Source organism: Gymnoscopelus microlampas, assembly GCF_963454915.1.
Source record: "Gymnoscopelus microlampas genome assembly, chromosome: 6".
NCBI lineage: Eukaryota > Metazoa > Chordata > Actinopteri > Myctophiformes > Myctophidae > Gymnoscopelus > Gymnoscopelus microlampas.
Window position 1 is genome coordinate 250,027 of NC_139943.1, and position 19,159 is coordinate 269,185.

Below are 19,159 nucleotides of genomic sequence, written 5' to 3' on the forward strand. Positions count from 1 at the left end.
GGAGATGATATCCAACCGGAGCTTCATCCTACAGACCAGCGATGGCCAGACCAGCAGGCTCAGAAGGCTGAGGAACGGCGTCCCGCAAGGCTCCGTCCTCTCACCAATGATGTTTAACATCTACATTCATGACCTGCCAGATACAACATCCACCAAGTACGGCTATGCGGACGACCTGGCTATCATGCTTCGACGTCCAACATGGAAGGCGATGGAAGACGGCCTCAACCGAGACATGGGCATCCTGGCAAACTACCTCCAGAAGTGGCATCTTCAGCTCAGCATGGGCAAAACAGTGTCTGCAGCTTACCACCTCTACAACCGGGAAGCAAGAAGGGAACTAGATGTGCATGTTGGCAACCACCGCCTGGAGTTCCAGCAAGCCCCCAAGTACCTCGGCGTATGCTTGGACCGAACACTCTCCTACAAGCAACATCTGGATGAAGTGAAGGCCAAAACAACAGCAAGGGTCTCGCTCATTCGACGCCTAGCAGGTTCAACTTGGGGAGCTTCCCCCCAGACCCTACGCATATCCACGCAAGCCCTGGTCCTGCCCGTAGCAGAATACTGCGCCCCTGTCTGGAGCAGAAGCCCCCACGTCAACAAGGTTGACACTGTCATCAACAGCGCTCTCCGGACAGTAACTGGTTGTCTGAAACCCACCCCTGTGTCCTACCTGCCAGTCCTAGCTGGAATCGCCCCAGCCAGTCTCCGACGGGATGCGGCTACCCTCGCCCTGGCAAGAAAGGCCCAGAAGTACGACTGGCACATCCTGCACAAAGCCACAACAACACCGGCACCACCAGGCAGGCTCAAGTCTCGCCATCCCTACAACAAGGCAGCACAAGAGATGCTACAGTCTATCCCTGAGGACTTGTCCAGAGACGCCTGGCTGGCAGCATCGTGGAAACGGTCATGGGAGACAGCTGGACCCTCCCGTATCCAGCGATACATCCAGGACCCAGGAGGAGGTGTAAAAGGAGAAGACATGCCACGCCATCTATGGACCTCGCTGAACCGTCTGCGCACTGGAGTCGGGCGCTTCAAGTCTTCTATGAAGAAGTGGGGCCTAACGGACAGTGCGGCATGCGAGTGTGGCGAGCCTGAACAGACTGCCGAGCACATTATCACCGGCTGCCCCCTATTCAGCCCACCCTCAGAAGCTGGTCTTTTCGACTTAGGACCAGAGACGAGGGCGTGGCTGCAGGACACTGAGTTGGCCATCTGATGATATACGAAAGAAGAAGAAGACATTGTAACAGGGTTTCTACACTTGGGTTCACCTTAAAGGCTTATTAGTATTCCTTATTTATGCCAATGCATTCCATCAGCCGGTTAATGGCCTAGCTTGTGGCTAGTGGTATAATTATAATAATTGTTTTATGGAGTCTTAGGGCAGGACAAATGGCATAACACTTTCCGCATAAAGGGGCCAGGTATCCAGGAGGGGCCAGATCCAGGACCATTTTAAATACTTTATATATGGACACAAAAACAATGTCTAGGCTTTATGTGGATGGTGTTAATACTTGTGGTAAAGACGACTCCTGCTTCAAAACAGAGACCCTAGGATTACAAGCACTTACTCCATGGACCAAAGTATGTCCATGGATGATGGCAGTGAAACACATAAGTTGTCACTACACAGAACACCATGACAAGACACTCGTACCTCTCATTGGACAGGATGTGCATGAGCTTGAGCAGGAACTCGCTGAACATCTGCGGGCAGGTGGATGACAGGTGCACCTGCAGTCGGGTGAGGAACTCCTGCATGGCCTGGGTGGCAGTGGGGCCCACCTGGGAGCTGTGCTGGCTGGTTCCGTGGGGGTTGCTGCCGGAGAGGAAGCGAACCAGGACATGCACCAGTGTGGGGTCGGACACCATCTGCTGAGCCGTGCTTTCCTGACCACCCAGCCCATTGCTGGAGGCTGCAAAAAACCAAGGAAGTCAGCAGTATCTTACGTAGGGAACCAAGGGGGTAATTTATTAATTCATTCATCATACACATACAAAATGGTAAGGTTGAAAACAACAACACTGACTTAATTCAGATTAGATATATATAAACCTCTTTCTAAAAAAAACATACCAAGTGTTGAGTACTGACCACAGGCCGGCATGTTCGTCATGAGGGTGAGCGAGTGAAGAACCAGACACCAGGTCCTCAGGGAAGTGTTGGGATACCAAGCCAGCACGGTAAGGAAACTGCTGATGGAGGCTGAATACACATACACATGCAGTAAAATCCTGGTTGTTAATATTACTCTGATAGTGTACAAATGTTTTTTGCCTTTAAAATTAAGATAGCTTTTATGGTCTTTCAGTACATTTTTCCCGAATAATAATACAATATTCAAAGAATAGTATGTTGTGCGTGTATTAAAGACGGCCAGCTTGCCAAATCAAGATTTACTGCTGGGGGTTAAGTCATCTTGCTACACAGCATGCTTTCTAACACTGAAAGCCTTTTCTCGTCTCTCCCATAAATCAGTTTTTTCACTAGCAAGCCGGAGAAGATAAAACCTGTTTCCACACAGTACTTTATTTTTTTTTTCCACTAGAGGAATCACTGTAGGTCAAAACTTTACACGTTTGAATAGATTATTTTCTCTCTTTTTTTTTCATTTTATGCTTTATTTCAGAGGCAGACAGGGAGGAGAGAAATGCAAGACAAGATGGGGGATTCAGATTCAAACCCATATCCTCACGCTCCCTAGGAGCATAATTATCCTGCACTAACTGGCTGAGTCACCAGGCACCCTCAGAAAAGTACATACAGCATTATGATGAACACTGACCTTGGTTGAGTGGGATGGCGGGCACTCGGCTGGCATTGAACATGAATATGTCAGAGCCGCTCTCTTCTGTGCCATTGGAGCAGGAGTTGAGGCTGAGGGTCAGCCACAGCTGCAGAAGGGACTCCAACTAAAGCACAAAACACCTCATCAGTGGGATGGAAACACACCAAATGTGTAAATAAATGCAACTGATGGTGACCTTGTAAGCCTTTGAAGTCAGTTTTAATCTAAGCCTGTAGAAGTGGTATTGAATTCAGGGAGTTTATAGTACAGCTAATTGAAAACGGACGAAGGTTTCATGAACCCATGGAAAAACACAGACACATAGGGTAAGGGGCACATTACATTACCGCCACTGTTTCCCAAATACCAAGCTGTGGAGTGTCGAAAGGGAATGGGTGGACAAGGACAGAGTGACATGCCGTAACGCATCATAACTCTCTAACCTTTTGCATGTGTGTTTTGATTGCACAGTATCTGCTGTAATGTAGCCATGCTGAATGGCAAAGATTGATATTTGTTCCGTCTCCTCCTGCCCTGAAACCAGGTTCAACTTGTATTTATTGTTTAGTTTTTAGCGGTGCCAACCGCTCTATATCTGACTTTGTCTGTGTGTCCGTGTGTCCGGGTGTCCGTGTGTCTGTCGGGGTGTGTGTCCAATAAACAAACATTGATGACAACATCAATACCGGGCTCATCAAAGGCACCGCTTCCTTCACACAGGGTGTGATTTTTGAGTGGTGCCAACCACTCCTATATCTGACTTTGTCTGTGTGTCCGTGTGTCCGGGTGTGTGTCTGTCCGGGTGTGTGTCCAATAAACAAACATTGATGACAACATCAATACGGGGCTCATCAAAGGCACCACTCTCTTCACACAGGGTGTGATTTTTTCTAACTAGGTAGTGGTACTGCATTCTGACCTGCACATGGTGGACCTGCAGCATGGAGAACAGTTTGTTGAAGCAAGCGCTCAGCATGGGGATAGAAGAGGCCTGCACCATCAAGCTGCTGACTGGAGGAGAGGATCCTCCCCCTTGCAGCCCCCTCAGCAGGGAGTCATCTGTCCCGTTGGAGGCCTGGGCCACTGGGGACAGGGGGTGGAGAGAAGAGACACACACACGTCATGTCATCTGGTTTGACTACCAGGAAGAACCTACAATGACTATCATTGATCGCTAATGTTGTACACCAATAGTACCTATTCTGAACCTAAATCAAAAAGGTGCAAGTTATTTCGTAGTGTAAAACACTGATAAGAAAAGGGTGATTAATGTAGATTTTTTTGTCCTATGATTCAAGATTTACTTTATTATCCGTTAAAAACAAGTTACAAACCAATCAATTAATGTATTAAGATTTTAATATTTGCTGCTGCTTCCCTGCTCCGTATGTGTGTGTACCTGTAGGTGAAGTTGAAGTGAGGGCTTGTAGGATGGAGTCGGCCTGCAGAGTGGCCATCATTTTGAGCATCAGCTCTGCTTGCTGTTCCAGCCCCACTTCCAGGCGGGCATCCAATGCTGTCAAGAGCAAAGACGGGAAAAGGCCAAAGATTACTACCAGGATTTACCAGATCCTATTGAACTGCTAAACCACTTCTAGCAAGAAATTGAACACTGTTAAATTCTTCATCCTTAACAATGCCAACAATCAGGCAGTGGCTCTAGGGGTAGAGCAGCTGTCTTGGAACTGGAAAGTTCTCGGTTCAATCGAGTTAAGGGATCCATATCAAACATGCAGAATTTGCAGACACTGTTGTAACAAGTGATACCTGCTAAATTGGATCATGACATTTATTGAGTGCAATAAATGTGGGCATCGCTCAGTAAATGAGAATTTCATACTGTATCTGAGGTTAATGTCCATATCAGCTTATAATGGGCGCCAGCTTAAAGATAGCAGTGAAATTGCAAAGAGAGCCTCGTCGTTACACTGCAAGAGTAAACATTTTTAATCAAGACAGTGCTAATGGCACCTCGTCTGGTCACAGCCATGATAATGAAGATTTGACACAAAATGTCCTTCAGCTTGTAGATCTGCAATTTTCGGCTAATGTTCCCCCCAGAATGTGTGTGTGTGTGTGTGTGTGTGTGTGTGTGTGTGTGTGTGTGAGAGATGCGCAACGAGTGAGCGGCGGGGGCAAGGGGGGGGGGGGGGGGGGGGGGGGCGGTGTTTTCGGCACATGTGGAGGAGGCGGACCATGTATACGTCACGGGAGAAGGGGAAAAAAACAAAAACAAGTGTACACGTGATGCGGAAATCTGCCGCGGAGGAGCTGTTGAGAGTGGTCGAGGATACACTTGATGTACACTCGCTCAATGCGGAAGTGGAGAGCCTCCTCCACTCGACTCCACTCGCCTCCTCCAAGACGCACATGAACAATTGGACCGCGACTACTTCCGGTTCGAAGTCGGAGTGACCGAGTGGGAGTGAGCGAGTGGCCGAGATTTTCGGTATTGCAATTTGGCTCATGACTCATAGGGTTACACTAGCCCCTGTTTACCTTTTTTGTATTTGGGAAGGCGGTATCCAGGGTCCCTTGTCGGTTAAAGCACTCTCTCTCGTAGTCGCGGGTACCACTGTCTCGTCTCGGGCTAATAGCTCGTCGCTTAGAAGTTGCAGAGATTTCTCAAAGGTACCAAAAAAGGCAATACTAGCGCGCGGTTAATCTGCATTAATGCGCTCGGATCGGCGATGCCGTTTAACATTTTTAATAATTTAGTAAAACTTAAGCTCCTCTCTCACACTCTGCTCCACTTCCCATGTCCCGCCTCCCCGCGGTGACTGACAAGCTGCGCGTCCTACGCATACCTCTATGGTCCTACGGTACTGCCTCTGATTGGCGAGCTCCTACATGCTTGCTTGACAACACAGGTGTGTGTGTGTGTGTGTGTGTGTGTGTGTGTGTGTGTGTGTGTGTGTGTGTGTGTGTGTGTGTGTGTGTGTGTGTGTGTGTGTGTGTGTGTGTGTGTGTGTGTGTGTGTACTCACAGAGGGGTGTGTGCTGTTGTTATTCAGGTGGTCTTGTCTCAGGGGGCTCAGAGCGAGGTCCATCGTCACCCTGTCTGTGTTTACAACCTGAGGAAACACAGGACAATGTAGTCACTTATCAGATGCTCTTTATCTAGACCAGGGGTGATGCAACTTTGATGACCTAATGTTTGCTATTGGAATCCTGAAAAGTATCATTTTTATTTCATTTCAAATGCATTTAGTTATACTTATGTTAACTTTATGAACTTAAATACAAATACATTGGACATAAAAAAGACAATAGAATGTTAATACTAGTCATTAAGCTACTAATATAGACTGAAGTCATTAAAGCGGGTCATGTTTGCATGTTTGGAATCAAAACACAAGAAGAAAAGAGGTGGGAAAAGTGTCATTTGGTTTTAATGAGCATGTGTAAATGTGCGTTAGACTGGTGTTTTATGTACTTACATAGCCCAAATTTCCCTGGGGATCGGCCAGGTATGGGAATAAGGCAGTGATGCCCTTTGCATAGTCCTCTTTAACACGCCTTGAAGGACTCGTCCTACAGTACACACACACACACACACACACACACACACACACACACACACACGTATGAGATCCAAACAAAAGTATTGCTGTGCCGCTGCGTTCTGCAAAAAGGAGGATTTTGGCCTGCACCAAGTACAACCAAAATTGTGTATTGGGTGCATAATTTTTAGATGACAACATACCCATGTTCACTTGCCATGTGTGCAACCAATATCTTCACCATGTCGCGTCTTCTGGTATCCGGCTTTTTGTCCGAGCATACTCGGTAAGGATCCTCTCTCCGCCAGGTCTGTCCTTCAGAATTTTTTCAACCATCTAAGTGGAAGTAAAAAAAAGGGAGACACAGGGATAGACAGTAATATTTTAAAGCACTGGTCAGGGTTCCCACACATTTTTACCTGGTCATTTTCAAAACTTTTCCATAACTTTTTCACCCTATTTCCAGGCCTATATCAATCGTATGGTGGCAATAATGAGGCTCTTACTCCATCAATGCCCCAAGACAGACCTCGAGCAAAGGCGTCACATGACAGAACAGATCTACAAGCTAACAACGTTTGTTCTTAGCTTGTAGATGTATTATTTTTGTTACGTGATGTTCTGTATAATAGGCAGCTCTCACGCAGCACTGCATTTTACCATGTTACATATTTCATGAAATGTTAGACATGTTTTTTATGAACAAAATCAATAGCCAAAAACTATGTATATCCAAACATCTTCCAAAACATTTGATGAATTCCAAACATTTTCCAGGCCTGGCAGACAGTTTTTCTCATTTCAAAATATATCCAGGAAATTCATGACAGTGGGAATCCTGTTATTAACTGTAAAAGTACACAAAGAAATACATTCCCGGTTGTCAACGGCAAACACTCTAAGAGAAGCTGTATGTGGAATGGTCATTGTGAAAAATATATCAGTGAAAGATTATATCAAAAAGTAGCTTTTTGTTTAATTGAAAAAATATTGTACAGGGTAGATTGGGGTTCCCAGAGATGAAGAATTGACCCCAGAGATGAATTGCATCAAATGGGGGTCTGTGGCCTAGTGCACATAGAAATTAGGGGGGGGGGGGGGGGGTCGTTGAAATTCAAAGGTTTGAGAATCACTGACCCGTACAGACAGTAGAATGGGTGTATGTGTACCTGTGGTCCAAACATGACAGCGGCGGGTGCTCCCATCACGTCCGTTCCGGGCATGCGGCGACGGATCTTCTTGCAGAACTGTCTGATGTCGGAGCAGGAGGTGTCCAGGTCCTTCAGCAGGATGCAGAGGCTGGAGCTCTCCTGACCGGCGGTCAGGAAGGCCCGCAGGCGAGCCGACGCCACTGCCACATAGTCCAGGCCACTCTGGATGAACTGAGACACACCCATGGATTAAAGCAAAATACAATCTCACGACTGAAAAAGGTTTGTATGACCAAGTCGTAATGTGTGATTTGTGAAACAGTCGCAGGCGCATTGAGAGCATAGGTGCGCAACATGATGCCATAGAAGACATGCTGGCTTCTATGGAATACAAATGACTGAAATCAGTCGTGGCGAGAACTTGAATCCATGCACACCAGGCACTTATTCTCTCTCTCCATTCCCCTGTATCTCAGGGGCGCCCACCCTGTAGAGCCTGGTTCTGCCCAAGGTTTCTTCCCAATAACCACATGAACCCTATCGCAAACATTTGATGACGATGTATTTCAGTGTAGAGCGAAAACAGGAGTGGATCTAGAATAGAGTTCTTGGGAATCCAGTCAACTAAGTATAGGGTTTAAGTGGTTAAAAGGAGAGTTTTTTCCTTGCCACTGTTGCCAAATGTTCTCTCAGGGGGGGAAACGTTGGGTGACAGTAGTGAGTAACTTACAGACAAGTAACAAGCATGAATACGTTGAATGCGTATTAATGCAGAACAGGCACATGCACAGTTTTTCCATGGAGAGAGACACACACACAAACACACACAAACACACACACACACACACACACACACACACACACACACACACACACACACACACACACACACACACACACACAAATGTGTGCATGTTTTAAATGCTAGATGGCAGCCTAGAGGTCCTGTATTGTTGTTACCTGGTAGTATTTGATGGCCTTGGTGAGTGGCTCCACTTGAATGGTCTCATCCAGCTGGTCTTTGTGCAGCAGGTCGATGAAGTAGTCCAGAGAGCGCTCGTGGACGCTCATTTCAGAGTACAGCGTGCCCATCCTCTTAAACACCTCCACACTGCAGCCACTCATAGCCCTGGATGAGAGGAGGACATGACAATGGAAGGACAGATAATGTTAGAAGTGGCGAGAGTGGAGAGACCGATAACGTTAAGGTTTTTGTGATACACAGGACGCTCAAAAGTAACGCATTAAGTGTGTTTTCAAACCAGTAGTGCGTTTGCTTTGTTCATATTCAGGGACCAATATGATACAATGTCGCACTTTCCCTTGCAGAAGAACTTGCTATGCTCATCCGTACTCAGAGGGACTATAAGGACGCCGCAGCTATATGCCTCACAGAAACATGGCTGGATGAGGAGATTCCGGATTCCTCGGTGCAACAGGCTGGCTTCACGCTACACCGAGCCGACCGCTCCAAAGTAGACTCGCGCAAACAATGCGGGGGCGGTGATTGTTGTTATATCAACACGAGATGGTGTTCTGACGTTAAAATACTTTAACGTCACGAACCTGCACACCGGAGTTGGAGTGTCTGATGCTCATGTGTAAGCCCTTCTATCGGCCGAGAGAGTTCTCTTCTATCATCCTGTCTGTCGTTTATATCCCACCAGATGCCTCAGCTAGGGATGGGACGATATGAAAATGTCATATCACGATAATGGTGGCCAAAAATATCACGATTACGATATTATCACGATGAATTTGGTCGCGGACCCCCATCTCAAAATATTTTGTTCCATGGACCCCCAGAAGCAAAGATTTGAGTTATTGTTCGCTTTAAAAGAATATATATTTTCAAAAAATAGCAGATCTACAAGCTCATAGCACGGCACTCGGTGCCGCGCTATGAGCTTGTATATCTGCTATTTTTGAATAGTCAACGTGTAAAATAATGCTTTTTAGCTCAAATGAAAAAGTGACACAGACGCTTCCTCAGGTCTTAGTGGGTTAATGCAAGGCAGTTGAAGAGCCACATACATACATACATACAGCCACATATACAATGGCCTCACGACACTGGGTTTCTGTGGTTAGCTGGTTTTCCTCACAGACGGGAGCTCTGTCGCCAGCATTTGGACCACCTGTAACAGTGTAGAAACCACATATACTGCTGCAATACTTTCCAGTGATATGCATTTACTATAAGGATCCATCTTCACAGTTGCTAGACAGTGGACTGGGGGAAACATGACATGTTGCACTGGTTCTTCGTGTGTGTGTGTGTGTGTGTGTGTGTGTGTGTGTGTGTGTGTGTGTGTGTGTGTGTGTGTGTGAACATGTGACTTCCCCCTTAAATTCTAGCTACAATCAAAATCACACACCCGTCAGTGGCTGAACATTTCTGCTCTTTTTTTGTCCGTCTGATGCTTCTTTTTGAAGTGATTTCACTCGCCATGCCAGAAACCCACTCCCATCTACTGGATTGTAATACTGTTCCTAAAACACAAGACGAAAAGAGGGGGGAAAAGTGTCATTTGGTTTTAATGAGCATGTGTAAATGTGCGTTTGACTGGTGTTTTATGTACTTACATAGCCCATATTTCCCTGGGGATCGGCCAGGTATGGGAATAAGGCAGTGATGCCCTGTGCATAGTCCTCTTTAACACGCCTTGAAGGACTCGTCCTACAGTACACACACACACACACACACACACACACACACACACACACACACACACACACACACACACACACACACACACACACACACACACACACACACACACACACGTATGAGATCCAAACAAAAGTATTGCTGTGCCCCTGCCTTCTGCAAAAAGGAGGATTTTGGCCTGCACCAAGTACAACCAAAATTGCGCATTGGGTGCATAATTTTTAGATGACAACATACCCATGTTCACTTGCCATGTGTGCAACCAATATCTTCACCATGTCGCGTCTTCTGGTATCCGTTAGGCTTTTTATCCGAGCATACTCGGTAATGATCCTCTCTCCGCCAGGTCTGTCCTTCAGAATTTTTTCAACCATCTAAGTGGAAGTAAAAAAAAGGGAGGGGAAACACAGGGATAGACAGTAATATTTTAAAGCACTGGTCCTACAGGCCACTACATTTGGTGGCCAAGTATATTTAAGGTGACAAAAATGTAAACCATGACCGCCCCCCCCCCCCAAAAAAAGCAACGCTTACCTGAGCGAGACGAGTCAGGTCAGCTCTGTTTCTTGGAGCAGGACTGATGGTGTCATCCGAGTCCCCGTCATTGTCTGCACCAGAGCTGAGAAAGGAGCTGCTGCTGCTGGCAATGGAATTGCTTGCAGAGGGGCTCACTGAATCTAGCAATAATGTTGACATAACAAGTGTGATTAGCAAGAGAGGAATGTTTGTGGCAAGTGTAATGTAAAAAGCTCACATTAGATACGGAAGGATCCACACACCAACAAAGTTCTTCCTCAGACACTTTCTCTCTTTTACTTACATTGGGCGTATAGAAACAAAGATCATTTCAAAGTACAAAAATATACCTGTGTGACATTTTAGGTTAGCCAGGACTGTATGGATGAGGCTATAAGGCTCCATGTTGATAAGCAACAGAACTCACCTTCAGGATTTGGGTCTTGGGGTGAACAAATCTCCAACACACCAAGGTCTGGTTTCTTCATAAAAAACTGAAACGCCTCCTCGTCAACTTCAGTGTTCAAGTCATCATAGACTTTTAAGTCTGAGGTACTAGGAATTTCAAATTTCTTGGCAACTGAAGACAAAACAAGATTGCACAAGCTTATTGATAAATCTGTTGTGCAATTGATTTAATTTGTATTAATGTGTCATAAAAATGGATTAAAATAGCCACAGAAAATTCAATCATATGAGGAAGATTGACAGCCCTACTGAAGACATTGAATCACTCTATCCTAAATAAAATGGATTGTGCCTTGTACTGTACACCCAGCATGTTGTTGCATATGACAGTGGTTCTCAATTTTTCATGTCAAGGACCCCCCAAATTGACAATTAGCCCACAGGCCCCCATTTGAAAAGATATGCCAGGGACCCCCATAATAAGACTTTTACGGCTCTAGCAGTGATTCTCAACCATTTTAATATCAAGGACCCCCATTTAATGGCATGTCTATCTCTGGGACCCCAATTTATATTGTAAAATCAATGTTAAGACAGTGTAAAAATGGAACCAAATGGACCCCAATCATTTGTACACCATCAATGGCATAGGGCATGCTGTGGAACAATGTTTCACTCACCACACTCCAGAAATGATGTAAAAGACAGTCAGTCCCTCAAAGCAGATGTATTTCTGCCGGTCAAGATGTTTCACACGTACAGCATGCATGCTTTGATGGAGAAAACATAATAATGTTACTAAGACGATATAGGCTACAACAACTCATGCAGTATGAGGAGTGTTACAATTAGAAACTATTACAAAAGCACTATCTACAGGCAGACTAAATGTAAAGGACCCCCCAAAATGATATGAATTTGGTCGCGGACCCCCATCTCAAAATATTTTGTTCCATGGACCCCCAGAAGCAAAGATTTGAGTTATTGTTCGCTTTAAAAGAATATATATTTTAAAAAAATAGCAGATCTACAAGCTCATAGCACGGCACTCGGTGCCGCGCTATGAGCTTGTATATCTGCTATTTTTGAATAGTCAACGTGTAAAATAATGCTTTTTAGCTCAAATGAAAAAGTGACACAGACGCTTCCTCAGGTCTTAGTGGGTTAATGCAAGGCAGTTGAAGAGCCACAGACATACATACATACAGACACATATACAATGGCCTCACAACACTGGGTTTCTGTGGTTAGCTGGTTTTCCTCACAGACGGGAGCTCTGTCGCCAGCATTTGGACCACCTGTAACAGTGTAGAAACAACATATACTGCTGCAATACTTTCCAGTGATATGCATTTACTATAAGGATCCATCTTCACAGTTGCTAGACAGTGGACTGGGGGAAACATGACATGTTGCACTGGTTCTTCCTGTGTGTGTGTGTGTGTGTGTGTGTGTGTGTGTGTGTGTGTGTGTGTGTGTGTGTGTGTGTGTGTGTGTGTGTGTGTGTGTCTGTGTGTGTCTGTGTGTGTGTGTGTGTGTGTGTGTGTGTGTGTGTGTGTGAACATGTGACTTCCCCCTTAAATTCTAGCTACAATCAAAATCACACACCCGTCAGTGGCTGAACATTTCTGCTCTTTTTTTGTCCGTCTGATGCTTCTTTTTGAAGGGATTTCACTCGCCATGCCAGAAACCCACTCCCATCTACTGGATTGTAATACTGTTCCTAAAACACAAGACGAAAAGAGGGGGGAAAAGTGTCATTTGGTTTTAATGAGCATGTGTAAATGTGCGTTAGACTGGTGTTTTATGTACTTACATAGCCCATATTTCCCTGGGGATCGGCCAGGTATGGGAATAAGGCAGTGATGCCCTGTGCATAGTCCTCTTTAACACGCCTTGAAGGACTCGTCCTACAGTACACACACACACACACACACACACACACACACACACACACACACACACACACACACACACACACACACACACACGTATGAGATCCAAACAAAAGTATTGCTGTGCCGCTGCCTTCTGCAAAAAGGAGGATTTTGGCCTGCACCAAGTACAACCAAAATTGCGCATTGGGTGCATAATTTTTAGATGACAACATACCCATGTTCACTTGCCATGTGTGCAACCAATATCTTCACCATGTCGCGTCTTCTGGTATCCGTTAGGCTTTTTGTCCGAGCATACTCGGTAAGGATCCTCTCTCCGCCAGGTCTGTCCTTCAGAATTTTTTCAACCATCTAAGTGGAAGTAAAAAAAAGGGAGGGGAAACACAGGGATAGACAGTAATATTTTAAAGCACTGGTTGTACAGGCCACTACATTTGGTGGCCAAGTATATTTAAGGTGACAAAAATGTAAACCATGACCGCCCCCCCCCCCCCCCCCCCCCCAAAAAAGCAACGCTTACCTGAGCGAGACGAGTCAGGTCAGCTCTGTTTCTTGGAGCAGGACTGATGGTGTCATCCGAGTCCCCGTCATTGTCTGCACCAGAGCTGAGAAAGGAGCTGCTGCTGCTGGCAATGGAATTGCTTGCAGAGGGGCTCACTGAATCTAGCAATAATGTTGACATAACAAGTGTGATTAGCAAGAGAGGAATGTTTGTGGCAAGTGTAATGTAAAAAGCTCACATTAGATACGGAAGGATCCACACACCAACAAAGTTCTTCCTCAGACACTTTCTCTCTTTTACTTACATTGGGCGTATAGAAACAAAGATCATTTCAAAGTACAACAATATACCTGTGTGACATTTTAGGTTAGCCAGGACTGTATGGATGAGGCTATAAGGCTCCATGTTGATAAGCAACAGAACTCACCTTCAGGATTTGGGTCTTGGGGTGAACAAATCTCCAACACACCAAGGTCTGGTTTCTTTATAAAAAACTGAAACGCCTCCTCGTCAACTTCAGTGTTCAAGTCATCATAGACTTTTAAGTCTGAGGTACTAGGAATTTCAAATTTCTTGGCAAATGAAGACAAAACAAGATTGCACAAGCTTATTGATAAATCTGTTGTGCAATTGATTTAATTTGTATTAATGTGTCATAAAATGGATTAAAATAGCCACAGAAAATTCAATCATATGAGGAAGACCAGGTGAAGAGGAAATGTCAGGACAGATGGCGGCATGATCAACTTATGACTTATTGTTTAACCATTCAAAATAGTTCAGTCTAGTGTCCTGGGTCGTGTAGATTACTCGCTTCGGTCTAAAAATCTGTCATGCTAAAAATAACGTTGTCCCAGCTAAAACATGACTTGAAGATCAGTTCTTATCAGCAAGCGACATCAGCCAAAGATAATACATTAGGCATAATAACACTTGTGCCTGCACCTATGAAAATGTACCAACCTTGTACTGCAGTCGATGCCTCCTTCCCTTCAGATGCATCTCCTTCGCGTTGGGATGGTTGAAACTGCATTCACACAGCTTGCAGTGGAAGCGGATGACTTTGCCTTCATCGTTGCGGACCTAAGGAGATGGGTAACACAAAATGTTCAATTCCCTCTATAGCAGTGGTTTTTAACTTGAACTCTTATAGGATCCAACAGCATGGCTCCAATGTGGAGTTAATTCTGTGTAGCGTGCATGCAAAGTTTAGCACTGATCGGTCCTGTGGTTTGTGACACACAGACCCTCTCATAGACAGGTAGGGTGTTGCCGAGCAACGCCGTAAAAATACAATTGTACGGCAGACTCAGAGCCAGTCTTCATTTTAACTCTTTTATACTTGTGTTTGATGGAGTGCAATATATAACGATTACATCCCCACATCCACAGCACTGGCCTTCCCCTCTGGTTCATGGCCAGTGGGGTTTGTTAAACAAAAAACAGCTGTCTCCCTATTTGGGCTGCTGCAGGTGTGCACACTTTTTTGCCTTACTAAAAAAAAGGACAATTTAACAATATAATCTATACTCACAAAAATAACTGATCTACAAGCTAACAATGTGTCGTGATGCGACGTGTTAGCATGTAGATCAGTTATTTTTGGCAAGCAACACCCAAGTGAACTGTCAGAATACCTCTTCAACGTAGTCGTGTCCAACACGTCGTTCTGCAGTGCAGCTAGCGCCGCCGCAGACAGCCAATCAGAGATATCATTCTTGGTCTCTGGGGCAGCCATGGAGGGTGGCGTTGGCTTGGATATCTCCGCCGCCTTCATCTCATCCGCTTTCGCCGTGGTCTGCAGTTTGTTTCCTCCTGCAAGGGGCGAAGGGGGAGGTAGGGTTCTTTAGTCTCAGACCATTGCTATTGGGCACAAACCCTCTTCCAATATTTCATAAATTGCCTATTTAGTGGCGAAAATAGGCGATGCAAGGTGTTGTGAGTTTGCAGATGGCATTGGATTTAGTGAATAGCCAACAAATACGATAAAACCCGAAATTGTGTCTACTAATGACTTCATCCTTACTGCTCCAAAAGACCACAGCTAGAGAAGTTATTATTTGTAGCAGGGCCTTATTTTTCAATCAAAAGTTACCGTAAACTTACCATAGACATTAGTGAACACCCAACCTCTAATCGTAAATACAGATAAGAATTTGCAAATCAAAATTTTGATCATGCAAAAACAAACAAAACATCACTATTAACACACAATCCCATTCAAAGATTTTTAGTATTGGTTTACTTAAAACTGTGACATTCCATTTTACATTTTACTGAGGAGTCACTAGTCCACAGATGCTTTGACTAATGTACAATATACAAATGCAATAAATCACAATAATAAAAAAAAAAAGGAAAACAATGACCGTTTCCATTTGCAAGGGCCAGGAGTGAACTATTGGCCATTTGACTGCATGGTTAAACTAGGTTATACACTTGTTATTCTACAAGGCACAGAACTTCAAGAAATGTTAGGTTTGGAAACACACGCCTGGTCGCCGTCCATCACTACACAAGGTGGCAGAGACTTATCCAGACATTGGCATGTAGCCTTTGAGTGCAAAAAAATGTTTTATAATTTTTAAAGTGAAAATGGAAGTCGTTTTCTTTATTCATTGTGTGAAGTACATATAGGGGTTCAATGACTTAAACCCTATATACTTAGATGGGTGCGCAAGGGGGTCTGTAATTGGCCCCGTCCTTTTCTATCACTCATCAATCTCTGCCGATCTACAAGCTCACACAATGCCTCGTGACGTGTAGTGAGACGATTTTTGTTTTCACTGAATGTTTGCCTATTACGACAAGCCCCGAATAGGGACGCTAGGATTCATGTGGTTGAATTGGTTAACCCATTGAGACCTGGAACTGTGTCATTTTTAGATTTGAGCTAAAAAGCATTATTTTACACTTTGGGCTATTCAAAAATAGCAGATATACAAGCTCATAGCGCGGCACCGAGTGCCGCGCTATGAGCTTGTAGATCTGCTATTTTTGAAAAATCGTGAAAATGTGTGCAAATCTTTGAATACATATATTTTTAAAGCGAACATTTTTAACTCAAATCGTTGCTTCTGGGGGGTCCCTGGAACAAAATATTTTGATGGGGGTCCGCGGCCTTTTCCAATACTTTTACTTCTACTCCACTACATCTCAGAGGCAAATATTGTACTTTTACTCCACTACAATTATTTGAAAACTTTAGTTACTAGTTACTTTTAAGATATAAATTATTACATTATAAAACATACCTTAACCACTTTAGCCTTATTTTATACATAGTCTATTTGAAAATAGCCGATCTACAAGCTCGCAGTGCGACGCGTTGTGAGCTTGTAGATCTGCTATTGACATGGCAGTTGCCAGGTTCAGCGAGAGAAACAAGCAACCAGGTTAATTTAAACAACCCCAAAGCCACGGCGTCCTCTAACATTAGTCAACCCAGTACAATGCTCGGTGCAGATAAACACTTGTTGAACCAAACAGTGCGTCAAATGAATGTCTATTTACTGCTAGTAAAACAGTCAAATTACAACAGCATCTCCTTCTAGAGTTAAACTCATGTTACTCTATACTGAGTCAAAGCCACGTTGTTTGCCATTGTCTCAGTAAAGTCCACCAACATATACAATATAATTGTTCTGTCTCCTGTACTATGTCTACTGGTCTTGTATGGTATTATTAATACAACCGTTTTTGTATGGATAGTTATTATGTCACCACTTTTAACAGCCTGCTCAGGGACTACAGATGAAAGCTAGCTTCTGGCTAACTCTGGTTCATTACACGGATGTGAAAACCAACATGTTGATTAATGTGCACTGTGTCCCTGGTAAATACATAAACATGATAGCAATACTGTTGATAATGTAATCATTTACGTCACTGCCATGCGGAAGTTGTAAGCATACTTTTATAGCCGTTAGCACTGGTTAGCCTAGCTGACTAGTCCCTTTTGTTTTTAACCCAGTTTCAGAGCAATCGTTGCTGCTTAAAGTTAGTTTTAGCAGATCTACAAGCTCAATTTTTAACAGACAAGATATAACAAATGCAATGTTGATTAAAAGCTGGCATTCTGCGTTGTATAATGAATTGTTATGGACAGGTCGATTGTGACGTAAGTTTATAAACAAACCAACAGAGTCCTGGGGCCTGAAACAATCGTAACCTGGCGTTTGCACTTAATTCATTTAAGGCCCGTACATGTACATAAACGTTCAAATTTCAAATATAAAGTTCTCACCTCACGGCCACGGATGTGACGATTCTGTTCGAGCCCTCAGAAGTAACTGTATCTTCAGTATTGTTCAATAAAAAGCATTTTAATCCGATCGGTGGCCATTTTCTCAGCATGTCCGCCATGCTTTCAACTGCATTACCCATCGGTTGGTAGGTGTACTGCACTCTGATAGAGTGGAGCCAGCTATGAGCAAATGGCCACCGATCGGATTAAGATGCGTTTTTATTGAACAATACGGAAGATACAGCTACTTCTGAGGGCCCGTACATAATCATAACATCCGTGGCCATGGATTAAAAACTGTGTTTGAAATCTGAACGTTCATGTAGTCCAAAAAAGGCGGGAAAAAATAAAAATAAAGTAATAAAGGCGGGAGAAAAGTATATATCAAGTAATATTACTCACCTTAGACAAAAGACGACGAAATTAAAGTAGATCCGTGATATATGAACCGAAATCAAGTAGAACAGTTTCCAATAGTAATCTATCATCGACCGGAGAGACCTAGTATCGAGGGACCTTGCATCCGCTGGAAACCTTGAGAACTGAGCCGAGCTCTGCAAGAGCAGCGTAGTTAAAGGGAGGGACAACACAGCAAGGGCTGTGATTGGTCTGACAAGCAGACATGCGTACATGCAAGAGGGCATCCCCGGGAATGCCCTCTCGCGTAACCCAAACAGCTCTATGACGTGCACACACAAACACGACACGAACACGACACAAGCCCCCCCCCCTCCCCACACACACACACACACACTATTACAAGCACGCACATGTGCACGAACCAAAAATAGATACATTTGTTTTCAATGCAAACGTCATTTCACTCATTTAAAAGTTAAAGAGAAGAAGTTAGCGAAATATATAACAGCAATAATAATAATAAGGGTAATAATAATAATAATAATAATAATAATAATAATAATAATAATAGACATACATTGTAATATTTATTTAACAATGAATATCAATGAATCAATTATATCAATACCGCAATTGTAGAAACACTCTGTTACAAGTACAAGTCTGGTAATGAAAATTTACTTGAGTAAAAGTACAAAAGTATCGGCATCAAAATATACTTAAAGTGTGGTAGATTGTTGATAGTATTACATTCTTCTCAGTTAGTAAAGTATGTTTACTAATGGCAGTGGATATGAATGAATATATTAATCTATTATTTGAATAGCTTGAATGCACAACATGGTACGTATGTCTATACATATGAAACACAATGTTATACATTATACCAGGGATCTTCAACAGGGGGTCCAGGACCCCTAGGGGGTCCTCAGAGTTACTACAGGGGTCCGCCAAATCTTTGTGTGATATGATTTTTCTTTTTTTATATTAACCACTTGAACCCTAGCATCCCTTTTCTGAGGAGAACTTTAGCCAAAAATAGCAGATCTACAAGCTCACAACGCCTCGCAGTGCGAGGCGTTGTGAGCTTGTAGATCGGCT

At 43.9% G+C, this 19,159-nt stretch overlaps 2 protein-coding genes across 2 annotated transcripts in view; both read right to left on the reverse strand.

Moving 5' to 3' along the window:
- kcnq1.2 (potassium voltage-gated channel, KQT-like subfamily, member 1.2) overlaps positions 1-19,159 on the reverse strand; it is a gene marked incomplete at both ends in the record, with an annotated part of 592,759 nt that overhangs the window by 110,722 nt on the left and 462,878 nt on the right. The window lies entirely within an intron of this gene.
- LOC311047249 (uncharacterized protein) overlaps positions 1,523-19,159 on the reverse strand; it is a gene marked incomplete at both ends in the record, with an annotated part of 33,874 nt that continues 16,237 nt past the window's right edge. The window contains 16 exons of the mRNA XM_084059903.1: positions 1,523-1,547; positions 1,673-1,931; positions 2,111-2,221; positions 2,802-2,928; positions 3,724-3,887; positions 4,204-4,320; positions 5,787-5,877; positions 7,476-7,688; positions 10,663-10,768; positions 11,733-11,785; positions 12,869-12,962; positions 13,165-13,301; positions 13,471-13,613; positions 13,880-14,024; positions 14,416-14,535; positions 15,116-15,267. Coding sequence (XP_083916029.1) covers positions 1,523-1,547; positions 1,673-1,931; positions 2,111-2,221; positions 2,802-2,928; positions 3,724-3,887; positions 4,204-4,320; positions 5,787-5,877; positions 7,476-7,688; positions 10,663-10,768; positions 11,733-11,785; positions 12,869-12,962; positions 13,165-13,301; positions 13,471-13,613; positions 13,880-14,024; positions 14,416-14,535; positions 15,116-15,267 — 2,057 coding nt within the window. The remainder of the gene's footprint in view (positions 1,548-1,672; positions 1,932-2,110; positions 2,222-2,801; positions 2,929-3,723; positions 3,888-4,203; positions 4,321-5,786; positions 5,878-7,475; positions 7,689-10,662; positions 10,769-11,732; positions 11,786-12,868; positions 12,963-13,164; positions 13,302-13,470; positions 13,614-13,879; positions 14,025-14,415; positions 14,536-15,115; positions 15,268-19,159) is intronic.